This window comes from Eschrichtius robustus, chromosome 16 (genome assembly GCF_028021215.1).
Source record: "Eschrichtius robustus isolate mEscRob2 chromosome 16, mEscRob2.pri, whole genome shotgun sequence".
Classification (NCBI taxonomy): domain Eukaryota; kingdom Metazoa; phylum Chordata; class Mammalia; order Artiodactyla; family Eschrichtiidae; genus Eschrichtius; species Eschrichtius robustus.
In genome coordinates, this window is record NC_090839.1 from 48,465,067 (window position 1) to 48,483,378 (window position 18,312).

Genomic DNA, 18,312 nt, shown 5'->3' on the forward strand with positions numbered 1-18,312 from the left:
TTCATCTGGCCCAAGAGGGTGCCAGTATTTGTGCTTCAAATACGAATAAAGCTGATCGCTCTCCTTTTTTCTTAAAATAAAAATATAAACAGAAGTTCTAACGTTTTCTTCCTCCACATGTGAATCATCCTGGTCATCCCGAGGTATTTTGTCAGAGAAGCAAAACTATTCTCATGTTGCAAGCAGGTGCTTTCTCTAAATGATGTCACTGCACAATGGGAAACATGCTCCTCTGGTCCTGTATGAAGGGAACTGGACTCAGAGGCAGGGGACTGATGGGTTCCTGATGCCACCCTCGTGGCTGTGAGCCACGGTCAGCCCTGCCGCTTTGGTTTTCTCATCTCCGAGGTGAGCGTGCTAGCCCACAGTTAAGGTCCTTCCTAGCACCTGGTCACAAGAGAGGGTCTGTGGACCATCCACAAGCTTGTTGCAGGTCTTAATTCTAGGAGCCAATAGCAGTGACCCTTCAACTCTTCTCATCTCTGATAGCTCAATCATCTGAAATAGGTTCTGGGTAGTGGGATTAGATATGGACTTCGTATTCTACTTAGCTTTTAAAATATTTCTCTAAATTTTATATAACAAACATGTATTGCTTTTGTAATGGAAAATGCTAAAGAGTAAAAAAATGTACAAAATAATCCTCAAAAAGGAACATATAAAGATCCAGGCCTAGGGGGAGGGGGATGAGAGCATCGCGTGCGTGATACTCCACTCTGCCCAGGTGGCTTTGGAGCATCTTTTTGCGTTATTTGGCCATAAAAAATGTAGGCAGGCAGGCCAGTTTCTTCTCACGGTTCAGTAGACTGAAGACAGGATTTCTGAAATGCGTTTATGTTGACAATTCCAATAACAATAGAACGATTCTGTTGTTTCGTGGAGCTTGGTAAAGAGGTATTTATATTAAAGCAACTTGGTAGCCTTGGAGATAACCATTGGCTCATCAGCTATTATTTTAGACTCATAAATAATACCTTTGACCCACAGGCCGCCAGGTGAAAAGGAGGAAGAAAATCTATAAAGGACTTTAGCTCCTGCAGCAAAAGTTTGAAAAGATGCTCAGAGGGCCAGAAGTCAGCTCTGAACATACCAGTCAGATCTGCTGAGCCCCAGATCAAGACCTGGGGTCTGAGGAGGGCTAGAATGTTAGTAGCTGAGTCTGCTGAGGATAACTGGTGAGGAAGTGCGGGCTGGCTGGGGTGGGGTCAGCTGAACTGTACACGAGGAAGCCCCCAGTGTGACCAAGGGCCCCAGGGAGCTCGACTGCCCCGCCCCTTCTCCCACGCTGTCCTTGCTCCCCCTCTGTCCACCCTTGGCATGTGATCTGGGGAGAATCTCCTTTCCAGTTGACCCTGCAAAAGCAGGTATAGAGAGAAATCACATCCTCCTTCTCCCCCCTGGGGCTTTCACTGAGCACCCATCTCTGAGCTACCACATCTGCAAGTCAGGGATTCAGAATCAAATGGGCCTGGTGATTAGCATTTTAGGAAATAATTGTCCAGAGATGCTGTGCCCCACACCACTCGCTACCACGCCCATGAATGTGACTGGCCTACACCATCACGGTCCAGTAGAACTTTCTGCCATGATGGATGTCATCTATTCTGTGCTATCCAATATGGTAGCCACTAGCCACGTGTGGCTGTTGAGTACGCAAGCCATGGCAAGTGTGACCAAGGAGCTGAGCTTTTAATTTTTTTTAATCCTAATTAAAACTTAAAAGTCACACCTGGCAACTGGCTGTCATATTGGACAGTGCAGATCTAAGGTGTTGGTAACTCTTCACAATGCGTGAAACAATTTTCCGAAGCAATTTTTAAAACTACATGATATTAGATTCTAGACGTACTTTATAACTCAAACAGCTCGTAAGTCCAAATTTTGTATGCTATTCAGAGCCTACGTGGTTGCTTTTGGTGCCAGTGTCTTGAAATGAAATCGTCTTTAAGTGTTGCTTATACAGAAACGTGTGACCCATTCCTTTGCTCTTAGCGCCCTGGGAGGTACAGTCTTCATACATCACTAACTCTGAATAAAGCACCTGATTTCGCACATATTTAATTCTTGATAATGACCTCTCCCCAGGTTTTTTTTTCCTCAGAGCATGACTCTGAAAAAAAAAAGCACATGAAATTTCATGAGTACCTCCAATAAGACAATTTTTAAAACAGGACATAGCAAGCACATATATAAACGCAATTTTAAAACATTTGCTTACTTGATTTTAAAAGAAGCACCGTATTTCCTTAAATTTGCATTAAATTGGGAGTGAGAAGGAAAACTGTGTAAAAGGCTGACAGAGTCTGCCTCTCCATGAAGGCTAGTATGGACTTGGAGGGAACGTGAACACTTGAGCTAAAGTAATGACGAAACTTGGTGCTTGTATATTACTTTACGTCTTTTAAATACTTCCGCACCATCGTCTGCTTTTATCCTGTGATGTGGACAGTCTGATCGTTGGTGATATCTCCACTTCAGAGATAAGGAAGAGGATGCTCAGCGAGATTAAATGCCTTGCCCAAGTTTGCAAGGCTAACAAACAACAGCGCAGAAATTGAACCCGTCTCAGTCTAGCGTCCTTTCCACTCTAGGAAGGAGAAGTAAGGATTCACTCTTACGCAGTGTTGGGTTTTCACACCAAATGCCCTTAGGATATATACCACGAGTGTACAGGCAAGTGTGACAGAAACGGTGGCTTGTTTGGCAGCTGTGGAGATGGGGGGCTATCTAGAGCTTACAGATGGCAGTGGTGGTTTCGCCATGAAGTGTTTGTTTATTTTTATACAGCTAGGGGAAAAGTTTGAAATTTTTCATAATATTGTAGATGTGGTCCAACAGACGCATACGTGAGTTATGTGTCCCACATCACGTGAACTGTCCCGCGTATGGGTCACACTGCAGCACGCTGTCTAGGATGCTGGATCTCTGTGCTGCAGGCATCTCCCCCAGGTACTAAGATGTGATTTAAATATCGCTGTTTCCCTTCAGATACTGAAAGCAATCGTTTTCTCTTATAGTAGGGAGACTGTCAAGCTCCTTTGTTTCAGGAGATGGTGATGCCTGCTCAGAGGCGGTGACATAAGGACAAGGGCATTCACATGGAACCAGGCAGGTGAAGAAACGTGCGTTCCCGTCCCTCATCCTTCACTTTATTTATTTTTTAAAGTAATTTATTTACTTATTTATTTCTGGCTGCATTGGGTCTTCATTGCTGTGCACGGGCTTTCTCTAGTTGCGGCGAGCAGAGGCTACTCTTCGCTGTGGTGCACGGGCTTCTCATTGCAGTGGCTTATCTTGTTGCAGAGCACGGGCTCTAGGCGCGTGGGCTTCAGTAGTTGTGGCACGCGGGCTCAGTAGTTGTGGCTCACAGGCTCTATAGAGCGCAGGCTCAGTAGTTGTGGCTCGCGGGCTTAGTTGCTCCGCGGCATGTGGGATCTTCCCGGACCAGGACTTGAACCCATATCCCCTGCATTGGCAGGTGGATTCTTAACCACTGTGCCACCAGGGAAGCCCCCATCCTTCACTTTAGACTGATGGGAATGGGCACTGCATGTGCTTGATGAGTCTTTACACATTCTCATTAATAAAAGCCTTTAACATTGAAATGAATCTTGGCTGTGAGATGGGATACGCACTTTTCTTTCACTCACTTATGGGCACTGTCCTCAAGGCAAAGATTCTCACTAACACGAATGAGACTGAGGCACTTGAAATAAGAAAATGTACCCTCCTGATACCTCAAAACCATAAAAAAAATCTCAATCCAGGCCTTTCTGAGAAATGTTGAGATAATATGCCAAACTATAATTTCATGACGAATGAGGCAAATTATTGGAACACATTGGGTAAGTGATGAAAAAGAAAAGCTCCAGACTCAAAGCACTGCTCCAGGGTCATTACCTTAACATTCAGCCCTGACCGTGTGCACGCCTGCGTTTGTTTTTCCTGCACGTTATCATCTTGGGATGAACGTCTGAAGGGACACGTTCTGGCCATGACTTCAGGACCGCTTAAAACAATCTTGCCCTTCATCCCAGGAAAGGTTAAGGCCACACAATGGCACTGTGGGAAGGAGGGAGGTGACATATACTAGAAAAAAAGAATCCTAGTCTTTTAGTCAGAGCAATATTACAAATAAAAATGGACATAGGTTGTGTTAAATGGAATTTGGCCCCTTCATTGGTCTATACTTTGAGACCTAAGGTTGACCATCTCAGTAATGAGGGATGTTCCAAAATATGGGTTCAGCCTCACACGCAATGTGATCGTATGAGAAAACCAGTGGGCAAGGAGTTGCCTCTTGGATCAAGGAGGCCAGGGAATGACCAGTGAGGAGCCCCAGGTGAAGTGTGTGAACGTGCACAATGGTGGAGAAATAGAGTTAAATAACGGGGAAGCAAAATGAAGAGGATGGATTTTTTAAAATATTTATCTATTTATTTACTTATTTATTTGGCTGCGCCAGGTCTTAGTCACGAGGGATCTTCATTGTGGCATGCGGGATCTTTAGTTGTGGCATGCGGGATCTAGTTCCCCGAACAAGGATCGAACCTGGGCCCCCTGCATTGGGAGCACGGAGTCTTAACCACTGGACCACCAGGGAAGTCCCAAGAGGATGGATTTTGATTTTAGCAAATCACTTGTAAAAGGATTCTTTATAAGGCTATGAAATGGAATTGGCATTATCTGAAATGAAAGACGGACGGGAACACTGATCTAAAGGGTCTCCAGAAAGGCAGGTGGGTGACTCGGTAAGCAGCCAACAGGGAAAGTTGCATCTTGGGAGAACTATTATCCAACAAATTTTAGGTATGCACCAAAAAATTGCCAAGTTGGAGGGGGCAGCCATAGTTCAATAAAATTTTGATAAATCTGGAAAAATGGGCACCTAGAATTTAGTGTGTGATATCCTACCGGGCATAGCACAAGGCCACTGACTACAGCGGAACTGAAAAACACGTTAAGTCATGATTAAATGATTCCAATTCAGTCTAATAAGGGAATTAGGAGGCTGCGCGGGCTGGCAGCGTCCTACTTGGCTTCTCTGAAGACAGAGATGGCGCACGGCAGCTTTCCCGAGGGAGTCACTCCTTGGGCTTCGTGGTTCAAAAAGGTAACGGCAGCCTTTTAAAGGGCCTGCTCAAATCCCATTTAGAACACTGTGCACAGCAGCACTTACCCATTAAAAATAGGCATCCGAGCATTTGGGAAGCATGGAGGGGGACGCAGCGCTCGCAGGAGGAGAGGGCCGGGCGAGGGCAGCCTTTGAGAGCTGAGCACGTTAAGATGTGAGAAGAGGTGATTTAATCAAGGTTTATGAGTATCTGATGGGCTCACACAAAGAAGCTGGGGCAAGACCTATTCACGCCGTGAGGATAAAGGATGCTACAGACTGTTAATTAAGGCCATGGTGCGGGGGAAGTCGGTAGGCAGGAGCTTTTCTTTGCAGGGCCACCGCTAAGTGGCGTAAATGAAGATGAGGCAGAGGTAAGGAAGGAGGGAGGATACGGGACAGGCCTTGTTAGAGCCCCGTGATGGGGACTTTGCAGGGACCCGCCTCGGCCTCCCCTTCCTCTCCATGCACGGTTCCCATATCCGACTTCCTGGCACCCCCATGGAAGCTGCTTCTGCCCCAGTGTCTGAGGGCGAAGCAGCACCAGCAGGTGGAGGGAAGGAGCTGCTCCTTCTAAACATCGTCAAAGGGGGTGGGTGGGAGCTGCAGGGGCTGTGACAGGCGTGTGCACGTGTGCGTGGGACACTGCAGGGCACAGGTGCTCCGAGGGGAAGATTGCGGAAAAGTCCATTTTCTAACGCATTTGTTATGTGACTTTCAATGCTGGTTGGTTCAGAAAGGAACAGATGAATTACAGGGACTCCATTCTTTTTCCAAAGTGCTAAATCCGTCAACCCATCAATTTATTTCTCTCTCTTTCACACACACTAACAGACACACTCACACACAAAGGCACACACATTCACATGCACGCACACACACAGTCACCAGTGGTGAATTGATTCTCTCCGTCACCAGTGGTTTGCACTGGAGCGCCAAGGGGAAGACAAAGGATGAAACAGAGGTAGAAGCCAAGCCAGCCTGGCTCCAGACCCTCAGCGGCACTGCTGTCCTGTGACAGCTGTCGGCCTGGGTATCACAGCGGCTGACCGCTCGGCAGCTACCACGTGTCCCCAAACGGCTCCAAGGGAGCCTGTCCGCAGGCAGCCAGAGCCACGGCTGGCCAGGCCTCGGCTGCTACAGCGTCTGCCTGCGTGGCTGCCACAATTCCCACTGGGGCCACCAGCACCTCCTCTGTCCTGGCCCTTGATGGGGTGAGAATAGATTGAGGGAAGTGGAGAGAAAGGATCCAGAGGGTTTCTCTGAACCCAGAGAGGAACTTGACCTTGAGGTCATGTCTGTCTTGCAGAAGACAGAGCGGCTGATTAACGGTCAGCCCTCCCAGCTTGGTGGAAGGTACCCCCAGATGCAACAGATGGAAACGCGCCCAGATTTGAACAAGAGATGTTGCTGGTGCTGCCGAGGTCAGGGAAACAATCGGTAATCATATCTCGGCCCAAATCAGCTAAACCATTCACCCTGCCTGCTTGGAAAGAGCCTTGCCAGTCGGTCTGACAACAGACAGGGCGAGCAGTGCCGGGCCAAGAGACAGCACGGGCCCTGGCAGCATTTCGTGGCACTTGAAAAGAACGTGGCCGCAGCTGCTCGTGCGCTAACAGGCATCCGGGAGGGGCGGACGGGGCCTGGCGGCGCCCTGGGTACCACGCTAGGACACGATCAGCCACCATCCCCCTGTCCCCTTTCTTACAGATGTCAGTTGGCACGTCCTAATAGCCAGTGTTGTCCCATTTTGCCACCCCAAATATTCACTCCTAGCAAATCAAATTCACTTTTGAAATTATTACTGTCCTCAGTTAACAGCTGTGCCCAGACCAGTGGTCTCAAGCTCACAAAGTCTGTCTCTTTCAGCATCTCTTCTTCTCAGGGAAAACAAACTGAATTTGGTCAAATTTGAAAACAATTTCTTTTCAGAGAAGACTCTTATTAATACATAGCTCCCATAAAAATGTTCTTTGACGAACAACTGATTCCCCTCTAACTCAAATATTTTGCGTAAGATTGAGAGCAACAATAAAATCCTACCCACAAGCTGAGGAACAAATGAATTCACTTTCTAAATACTTGTATTTTTCTTTATTTTAAATAAATATTGGAGTCATGTCTACAAAGATCTGAGGAGGGGAAGCCTATGATTAAGGAATTTGATACTTTATCAAAATGTAGTTTATAATGGGAAACATATAGGAAGATATCCTCACACATAAAAGGTTTCAAAAGTTAAGTACTCTTTCTGGGAGAAAATAAAAATCCGTGCATGATAAAAATGCTCAGCAAGCCAGTAATAAAAAGAAACTTCCTTATCCTGATAAAGGGTGTCTACAAAAATATGTATGGCAAACGTCACACACTTAATATTGAACGAATTCCCTTTAAAATTAAGAATGAGGCCAGGGTGTCATCCCTCACTACTTCTATCCCAAATTTTACCACAGATCTTAGCCAGTGAAGTAAGACAGGAAAAAGAAATAAAAGTTACAAAGATTTAAAAAGAAGAAACAAGCAAAACTGTCATTATTTGCAGATGATATAATTTTTTTGTGTGGAAAATCTAAAAGAACCTACAGGGAAATTATTTGAATGAATGAGGGAGTTTAGCAAATTTGCAGAATTCAAAACCATAAAAAAGCGCATTTCTATACACTATATAGAAGCAATCAGTAAGAAAATGATACTTACAACAGCAATAAAAATATAAAGAACTTTGGATCATATCAAACAAAAATTAAGCAAGCCACTGATGGAGAAAATGATAAATCTTTATTGAAAGATATTAAACAGACCCACATAAATCAAGACCTACACAGCTGACCCTTGAACAATTGTGGTTTGAACTGCGTGGGTCCACTTACACACAAATTTTTTTCAGTAGTAAATACTATAGTACTACACGATCCATGCTTGGTTGATCGGCCCTTAGTTGAATCCGAGGATGTGGAACCACAGACACAGAGGGCAGAAGGTGAGTTATACTCAGACTTTCGACTTTCGACTATATTGACACTATAGTTCAAGGGTTAACTAGTATGTTATGATACTAACATTAATATCAAAGATGTCAACTCTTACGTAATTGATCTAAGGTTTAATGCATTTCCTATCAAATCCAGTGGGGCTTTTCATGGAGCGTCACAAGTTTACTGTAAAACTACTGGAAGAGCAAAGGGACAAAAATATCCAAGACATCCGGAAAAGGACAGATGATGTTAAAATGAAGAATATCTGTTAACTGACACCATAAAGAAAGTGAAAAGACAAGCCTCAAAATGGAAGAAGACATATGAAGGAAACGTAAACAACCAAGTTTGTATCCAGAATATACGAACAATTCCTGTGAGTTAGTAGGAGAAGACGACCCCCGCCCCGCCAAAAGGGACAAATGTCATAAACAGGCATTTCCCCAGAAACTACCATGAATGGCCCACAAACAAATGAAAAGGCACTAAACTGCGTTAGAAATCAGGGAAGGGAACACTGAAACCCTGGGTAGACACCTTTCCACACCACCAGGGTGGCCAAATGTTCAAGCTGAACAGTGCCGAGGACTGCCAGGGCTGCGGAGGGCTCTCACGGCCGGCTGGAGGGAGGGGAACAGACACCGCTACCGTGGGGAACATTTGGGCATCACCCAGTACACCCGAGAGAAATTCCTGCACAGGAGGTGTGCCCACGATGCCAATGGCACCGAACCGGAACAATATGAACATCAATCAACAGGAAAATGGACGGAGGAGCTGTGACACAGTTATCTTACACACGGAATTCCATAGAGCAGGGAAAACACACAAACTCCAGCTACACGCATTGCCACGCGCAGGCTCGCAAATGGGGCCCCAAACGGAGGGCTGGCTTTCTCCAGGGGCCACAGAACTGATTCAAAAGTAGGCAGAACAAACCAGTGCATCATTTAGGAAACCATATACTGTACGTGGCACACCTCTGAAACAAGGGTTGGCCTGGTACCCGTTTCAGTACAAAGTTTTAGTGGCACGCAGCCACGTCCCTTTGTTTATGGAGCACCTGTGGCGGCTTTCACGGCACGGTGGCAGACTTTAGTACATGTGACAGAAGTCGCGTGGTCCCCAAGCTATTTACCATCTGGACCTTTATAGGGAAAGTTTGCTGATCCCTGCTTTACAGGAAAGAAAGGGAATGATTAACCTAAACTGCAGGGTAGTGGTGACCTCCCAGCAGACGGAGGGGGTGTGATCAGACAGGGGCTTTGAAGTAACGCACATAGATTTCCAGTACTATTATCCTTTAAAGTGTACGTACATGTTTGATTTATTTTTTTTGTTTCTATGATGTATTCTACAATTTAAAAACGATTTTAAGACGGAAGAGAGATTGCTTCTGACCCTGACTGTCCCCCCGCCCCGGGTACTGAGGACCCTGAATTCTATGACTTACGTCCTCTGTCTCTATTTGTCACCATCTTGTTTTGTGGATAGAAGGAAACTCTCTTAACCTTTCTAAGCAGCAGACTGCATCCAGAAGTGGATTTCTACTCTACAGTTCTAGGCTTCCTAGAGGTATCAGACAAGAGAGTGTCTCTGAACTTGAAAGACTGGGATCTAGAGCCCCCAGTCTAACCAACCTGCTGGAGCAGAATTCCTTCCCAACGTCTTAGGCAAACGGTCGCCCCCTCTGCTTGAGCGTGTGCCGTGAGGAGGAGGCTGGGGTCACAGACAGCCTGTCCGTGGTGCTGGAACTCCCCCAGGACCAGGTACCTCCATCCTGCCCCCAAATCGACCTCTTACGTTTCTGACCACTGCTCTTAGCAGCCTGTGTCTCAAGAGAGACTTGAATATCATCTGTGGCGTGGAGGCCGTGCACGGATGTGTCTGGGACCCAGGCCTGTGCATGGCCGTGAGGCCACTTGTGGACACACCAAGAGCCTGTGCTCTTCTCCGTGGGCCTCTCCAGTGCTGGTGGATCTCATACTCTTCACTGTTGAGAAGCTCTAGCTTCTCCCAGGGGTTCCCGTGTACTTCCTGGCGCATCACAAAACACCTCCCTCATTCACAAAACATCCATGGCCTGTGTCTGCATTCCCCCCACCCCCCAACCCCCGGGAAAGGGCAACGCCCAGCTCACCTGTAGAGGTCTGGGACCAGCCCGTCCTTGTACCGAGCGCACAGGTTGTTGAGGACTTGCTCGTGCTGGCCGAACAGGCGGATGTAGTTGGAGGCAGGGAAAGGCACTTTGGAAAGGCACGTGATGGTTTCCACCATCTTGTACTTGTTGGTGTGGATTCGGAAGTAAGTCCCATTCTTCACGTTACCTGTTACTATTTCTGAACCCTGGTGGAGGAATGCATCAGAAAAACAACGTTAGAAACATTTCTGGACTTTGGGAACTTTATCATAGCAATTTATTTTTCAAATATAATGGACAGGTTAGAGCTTATCGCCTGTTGCAAATCACAGTAGTAGATATTGACCAAACTCGACTGAAGGTAAGTGCGTGTCAGAAACCATGTGTTTGAATCTGATGACTGAAAGTTCCTCAGGGTATTTGACACTGTGATTATATCGCTCCACGTTTCTAAATTAGTTGCTAGGTTACGGTCAATTCTCCGTTATTCAATACCTGGCACAGCCAGTAGGTGGAACTGGGTCTATTCTCTCCTGCGCGGTGTCAAAAGACTGTTAACTTTAATTTTTTCACAGCACCATTTTGAGAAGAACCTCCTAGTCAAACGTGCGCAAAAGGAATTTCAGTTTTTAAAGTTCTACTTGAACAAAGGAAACAAGGAAAAAGGTGAATCCCTGACAGCTGGGTTTGCGGAGGTTCAACTGTTTGGTAGGGTCTGTTCCCGGGAAGAAGGTTCAAGTTCACGGGAAATATACATACCATTCTGTGGGCTACTTGTTAGTTTGTAAATTGTGAAAGGTGTAGATTCATGGCTTTATGTCCCCTAGAAACTGGCTAAACCACCATGGGAACCCAAACGACAAGGAAAGATGCCCCTCTACCCCGGTCACGACCACTTTTTCTATTTCAGCCCCTGATGGCCACTGACTGACGAGCCAGGGACACGCTTCCCACCGGCTCCAGCAACAAACAGAACTTCCGTGGACAAACTTGGGTTTGGCTGGTGGTGGCTGAACCCACAGACTTTGCCCCTGGACTCTGAACTCAGTACACAGTAACACTCAGTAAATCTCTCCTGAGTGCATATAGATTTAAGCTTTTGCTCTGAACTTGAATGTGGCATTTAGAAATCCAGGGCAAGTTGAACTGCACTGATCCCAAACATTTACTGAGTCCCGGACATCCCCTGGGGACTTTGTCTAAACAAGGACACACGGATTAACTGGATTTTTAAGTAAATTGAAGCAACTGGTGGGTGTTTGTGTATCACGTGACTAAGCCCTGAGGAGGAACCAGCCAACTATAAAGGCACAAGGTGAGACATACAGGAGGGATGCCAGGTAAGTCCTGGGCCAGCCCCAAGGATATGCACGAGATTGGGGGACAGAACAAACACAGCTTAGGAAGGGGGTGGGGGACAGCACCCCAGGGAGGTGCATGAGGCCCAGCATCATAGAGATGGATGGATACAGAGAGGAAATCAACCTCCATAGCAAAGTGTTTAAAAAAACACCCAGTAAGGTATTATCTAACGCAACAATGGTATATGAACACAATGGGATGCAATGCATCCAATAGAAATTATTGGTGAGTTATTTCATAACAGGAAAATATGTTCCCAGTACATTTTATTCTATAGAAGTATAGTATAAAAATTTATAATGTTTTATAATTTGTAGAGAATCATTCTATTTTCATAAAAATAAGCGGTATCGTTTATTTGTTTTTGTGTCAACATTTTAACAAAATGTTAATGGAGGGGGCTAAGACTAAAGCTGCTGGTGCCAAACTCAAATGGTCTTTAAAGTCTTGTATTTATTCTTAGAGATGCTCGCAACGGGCGCGTTCGTCACTCTCATAGCTCTGTGTGTATTTAATTCAGAAATAGCGTTTGATATGATGAGCCACCAAGTAAAGCTGACCCTGGGGAGGCCCCTTCGCAGTCAGGGGTGCCTTGGTGAAGTGGAATGAGTGTCTGGGGGAGGGGCTGCTCCCTGGCCTTGCTGGTAGGGCGGCTGGGGGTCTGGGAGAGGGGGCACTGGCCACAGTTCTGGCATAGTTTTAGCACCAGGTTTCCCTGGCCTCAGTGGACAGCAGATCCCACAAGGTTGTGGACCCTCCTCTTCCTCTTTGACATTCCTTTATGCTGAGTGATTAAGGAAGGGAACTCAGGCATCAGAGGGGTACATCTCGGGATCCAGCCACGTGGCTGACAATATTTTTGACTTGGCAAAGGGTTTCACTGAATATCCCACCCTCTGCTCACAAGCACTTGTATTTGGGGGCTGATTCAGTGGATACTGAGCACCTCAACTCGAGGGCCGCGGTGACTCCGTGCCTGGTGTCTCAGCTTCACGCGCCCTCTGAGGTCACCCTGTTCCACAGGGGCTGTGTCGTCAGCATCCTTTCCAGTGATGTGTCATCATGGGTCTGTTTATTTGGTGGAGGGGAGTTGGCCTTACTTTTTAATTTAAAGGTTGAATTTAAAGGCACACGGAGGAAAGAAATGCCCAGTGGTGCAAAGACAGCACATCTTGACTCTGGAAGTGACCGTGACCATTGTTAATGAGATCTGGCACTGCGATCACATAACCAGGGGGCCGTCCTGGGCATGTGGCATCAGAATAGTTTGCATTGACATGAAAGACAAGTCGCCTACAGATGGGTTTCTCAGACACAAGTTACCCCTGTGGGGTTGGGCAGACTTATCTAAATTTCTGAGGTCATTCCCAGTCACTGTTGCTGACAGATGGGAAAATCCAGTGAAGTCCAGGACCCTTTCTGCTTATCCTCCCAGAAAATCACTCCACTAAACAAGGACTTAAGGCAGCTTCCAGCCCTGCCACCCGGTGAGGGATTCTGGGCTAACGATGATGATGATTTCATACACTTTCCAATTCTGTGGGATGTGGCTAGTTTCTTCCTTTAAGTATATGAATAAATTGTTAGGAGATTTGGGTGTTGAGTTTAAAATTTTGACAGAGTAACGGGTTCTGATGTGGTTTTTTTTTTTTTTTCTCTTCCTTTTTTCCTGAATATAATTATCCTTTTGAGCTCCTTTACGATTTTAACAAAGATTGGAATATGGCTCTGGAATTCATGCCAAACGGAAGACCCAGGGGTAATCAGACTCGGCGTGCAAGAAACCAGGTTCCCAGCTCCCACGATGAATACACAATTTTAAATTTAATGGTACCCAGGCAGAGTTTGTTGTGACAAATTTCTTTATTCCGCGGAGGATAAGCCAACAAAGCATGCGGACTGGAATCTGTGGATCCGTTCATTATGTAGACGACTTGGGGTCCCCTGTCTTCCTTTTGTCGGGTTACCTCATGAATTACTAAAGCATCTCCTTACTTAAATATCCCGACGCATGAGTGCTGCAAGAGTCTGATGAGATTCATCTGTACTACATTTGCTGCGAGAACAGTAATTTAGTTTCTCTAGTGAAATACTGCTCAATGGGCTCCATTCTCGATCCACTGGCCATATTTAGGCGACTGCCTGACCATTTTGGCAACAATTTTACTTAATCAAATTAATTCCAAATCCAAAAGATTGCCATGGAACCATCCTACATTTTTTTTCTTGGTGAATAAAATGGGGAAAAAAAATCTGTTTAGATCTTCTGTACTAATTAAAAAGGAGGCCCACCAGGCAAAACGGTTAATTACAGTCAGGGTTCCTGCTCAAATACGGTCACGGCACCAGCCAAAGAAGCTATTCAAGTTCCATTCTTATCAAAACTCTCATTATCTAAAACTCCCTTTGGCTCGTCCTCTGACTTTCTGCCAAGAGAGAACCAGTGGTTCATAAATAAATGACACTGCATGTCAGAAATCACACACTGTCCTTGAAGAATCTGGTTGATTCTGTGTGAAACCAAGTCCAGTATTTCCTAGCTTTTGAACCCATTCCCACCGTGTACTGTCCGAATTCCTGACCCACAGAATCTGTGAGCGGAATCCAATGGCTGCTTCGTGTCCCTAAGTTTTGTTACACAGCAGTGGAGACTGGAGCACCATTCGCTACCGTCCTTTCTTGACTTGTAAGAACATTTTGCATCAGACTGTGGATACAGGACACACCTGAAAGAATCTGGGAAAGGCCCAAGGGAAATAAGTTTTAAACACACAGCATCCATCCTTTCCTTGGAAGAACCAGGTTTCATTATTTTTCTGGAACTATAATTAACAACATCCACCACTGATGGGTCACCTGTTTTATTCCTTGAAGGCAGTGTTACTTTATATGTGATCCCTAATAACCCCAGAAATGCAGAGGAGTTGATAACTTGTCCAAAGTCCATGGGAAGTCGACGGAAGAGCTGGGATTCTGACTTCCCGAAGAGAGAGGGTGAGGGGCCAGGAACCTGGGACATCTGGAGTCTGCTCCCCCTTACGGAATTTTCCAGCAGCTTCTACTACATCTCATTGGCCAGGACCTGCCACATGGCTGACCTCATTCTCAAGGAAATCTGGGAGATGTGCTTATTTTAAGTTAGTCAGATCATTAACCCTCAAAAAAATTCAGGATGAGAAAATGGGAGTGGAAGCAGGCAACCTCCAGCATTTGCCTCACTGACGAAAAAGCAAACACGACGCACCAGAAAGGAAACCCCAGTTGACAACAAACACCAGTTGGGACCGAATGTCCGATAATCTTACCTGAGAAGCTCACCAACCGACCAACCACGCTGTGTCCTTTCTAGTTACCTTGAACACAGGGAACACCCCTCCCAACCCCCAAGCACATGCAGCTTCAGCTTCACGTTGCTGGCCCTTCCTGTGTCATCCAGGGAGGGCAGGAGAACAGGGGGACCTGGACAGACATCCCAGACCCTAAGCAATTTACTTGCTATCGCCACAGAGGTGGTTATTTTAATTATCTATGGATTCATCACAGGCTACCTCAAAACTTAGTGGCTTAATGTCCTTCAGGAGGTGGATGGATAAACTGTGGTCCATCCAGACAGTGGAATACTATTCAGGGCTAAAAAGAAATGGGTTCTCACGCCACGAAAAGACATGGAGGGAACTGAAATGAAGGAAGCCAATCTGTAAAGGCCACATGCTGTATGATTCCAACTCTATGACATTCTGGAAAAGGCAAAAGTATGGAGACAGTAAAAAGGTCAGTGGTTGCCAGGAGTTGCAGGGGGGGGAGGGAGGGATCAATAGGTGGAACAGAGGGATTTTTAGGGCAGTGACACTACTCTGCATGATACCGTAATGGTGGGTACATGTCATTATACATTTGTCCAAACCCATATAATGTACAACACCAAGAGTGGACCGCAATGTAAACTGTGGGCTTTAGGTGATAATGGTGCATCAACGTAGGTTCATCAATTGTGAAAAATGTACCGCCCTGGTGGGGATGTTGATAATGGGGGAGGCTGTGCATGAATGGGGGCAGGGGGTATATGGGAAATCTCTGTACTTTCCTCTCACTTTTGATGTGAACCTAAAACTGCTCTAAAAAATAAATGGCTTAAAATGACAATACATTTTTATAACCTCAGTCTTTGGGAGTCAGAAATTGGGAATAGCTTATCTGGGGGATTCTGGCTCATGGTCTCCTGTACGTTTTAGTCAAGATGTTGGCCAGGGCTGCATCATCTGAAGGCTGGACTAAGGCTGGAGGACCACTTCCACGGTGGCTCCATCACACGACAGGCTGGTGCAGAAATCCTCAATCCTTCTCCACGTGAACCTCCCGAAGGGCCGCCTGGGTGACCTTACAGTATGGCAGCAGTGACCCAGGAGGGTGCAAGCTGGAAGCTGTATTATCTTTCAGGACCTGGCCTTGGAAGTCACACACTGTCATTTCCACAATATTCTGCTGGCCACACAGGTCGGCCCTAGTCAGTGTGGGAGGGGACCATACAAGGACATGAATACCAAGGGGTGGGAGTCAGTGGGGGCCGTTTTGGGGGCCAAACTGCCACATGGCTTTCTGATGCATGAACCAATACATTACACTAAAGACTGAATTAAGAATTGCACCCCTACCCCCATAAACAAAGTGTTATATTTGAAAGTAAAATGAAATTCAGGAATAATACTTACAAAATCAGACTGGGCCATTTGTACCTCCAGTGGGGTTGGGATGGCGGGCTTGGCAATATGCAGATAATGGTACGACCCAGGGAGGATGCCTCCTGGTGGAAATGGCAAGTTTTCCACATTTTAATTCAGTCGGGTAACAACTGGGTAACAGGGCTTACATCTGTACCACAGGACAACCAGAGATGCCTGCCATGGTGTATGCTACTCAAACCTTCCCACTCAAGTACCTCAAGTACCCTGCGATTTATTTTATTTAATAAAATCAACGTGAATGTGCCGTTATAACCCATAATATAGCCACCAGTATTCCAAGATGGGCCAAGCTGATCCCGTGCATCCTGATTTCCCATAACTTGTGGCATTCTAATCTCTGCCTGCTAAAGCCAACCAAGACTTTGGTCTACAAATGTTGCCGTGGTGTTCCCATTCTCCATCCTCCTACACTATGTAACCAAAATACTAAGAAAGTAAATGTTATAAGGAAAATCAACAAAGTTCTTGTTCAATGCTTTAGAAAACTCGTATTATGAAACTGTTACTATTTCTAGCTTGCCCTAGAAGCCCGAGCCTGGTCTAGCTCTGATCAGCCTCTGACACACATGCCTTGTCTTCCTTTCCCACATCCACCACCTTTCCTAAGGTCTCATCCAGAGTGAGAAGGAGATCACGACCTCTCGGAGGCCATTTAGTTGGGTAGATAAACACAAGGACTGCAATACAGGGCTTTTGTCTCTTTAGCCTGATGTTTTGTTTACTGGATTAGGGTTCACAGACCCCCTAGGGGTCCACGGATGACTATGGGGGTTGCTCCATCAACCTTCTGGAAGTAAACATACAGTTTTGTAAACATGTGCATTTTTCTGGTAGAAGATCCACAACATTCAAAGATATTGTTTTCAAGGGTAACTCCCACCTCCCAAATATAAGAAAGTTCTGTGTCACTCATATGATGATCTCCTTAGGGGTCAATAAAGCTGAGGGGATAAAACTGTACCGTTTTACAGCTGCTAATGGTCTAGCTTATCCATCCAGACAGCAGACCAAAGCCTGGGAGGCTTGGAAGTTCTCCTTACCTCTCAACTTATATTGAGAATGAAAGTTTGGTAAGATGTCAGGGCATCAAACCATACACCAGTTGTGAGGGACCTCTGGGCAAGTTACTGATCATCCCCTAGTCTCAGTTTCCTTATATGTAAAGTGAGCATCACATTCTTATGTGAAAAATTTTATCACATCAGTTCTGATGTGATAAAATCAAGTCCATCATAAATAGTTAAACATAAGAGAGAGCCCTCCTGTGTCTCTGTGCAAACCCACTGAGGGACACAGGCGCCTCCTCGCCAAACCTACAGGAAACAGAGGGCTGGCTGGTCCAGATCCAACCAGTGGCTCCATCACAGGGATGAAGGTGGCCCACTACATACCTTTGATCTTGGCTCCCCTGTACATGGGGATGAGTCGGTCAAGGTCAGCCGGCGGCTCAGTCACAGGCTCGAGGGTCGGGTCAAAGAGGTTGAGCATCGCTGCTGCCAGCTGGAAGCCAATTTCCTTGGAATTGAAGTTGCTGTGAGTCCACTCATTCGAGTAATACCTGTTGGAGAACTTGGTGAGGGAGCCGGCAGCTCTGATGGCTATGTCATTGGTGTGGAAGTTGGTGTCGATCACAAGTCGGCCGTCGTAGACAAGGCACGCGTCGTTGAAGGCTCTGAACGTTTCGTAGTCCACGTTCTTCTCACAGAAGCTGAAGAACATCTACAAAGTGAACAATCACATTATTTCTAGTTATCACTCTTCACTGTACCTTCCCAACAGGGTGAAGAGTCTCTATTTTATTATTTGGGGCACACAAGAAAACCTAAATCTACGAAAAGTATGTCATAATGGTGTGTGTACCTTTGGTATGAAGAAGAAATTAAGATCACTCAATGTCACTCTTTTTTTTTATTGCTCAATCTAGACATCCAGTGGCGAGGGTGCCACGTGGTGGAATATCTCCCACAAGAGCACGTTCTT

General features: G+C 46.0%; 1 protein-coding gene across 1 annotated transcript in view; it reads right to left on the reverse strand.

The window, feature by feature from the left end:
• Positions 1–18,312, reverse strand: part of CFAP61 (cilia and flagella associated protein 61) — a 253,462-nt gene that overhangs the window by 37,494 nt on the left and 197,656 nt on the right. Inside the window, exons 23-25 of the mRNA XM_068565240.1 lie at positions 17,724–18,051; positions 16,300–16,391; positions 10,229–10,434 (exon numbers count right to left, since the gene is read on the reverse strand). Coding sequence (XP_068421341.1) covers positions 10,229–10,434; positions 16,300–16,391; positions 17,724–18,051 — 626 coding nt within the window. The remainder of the gene's footprint in view (positions 1–10,228; positions 10,435–16,299; positions 16,392–17,723; positions 18,052–18,312) is intronic.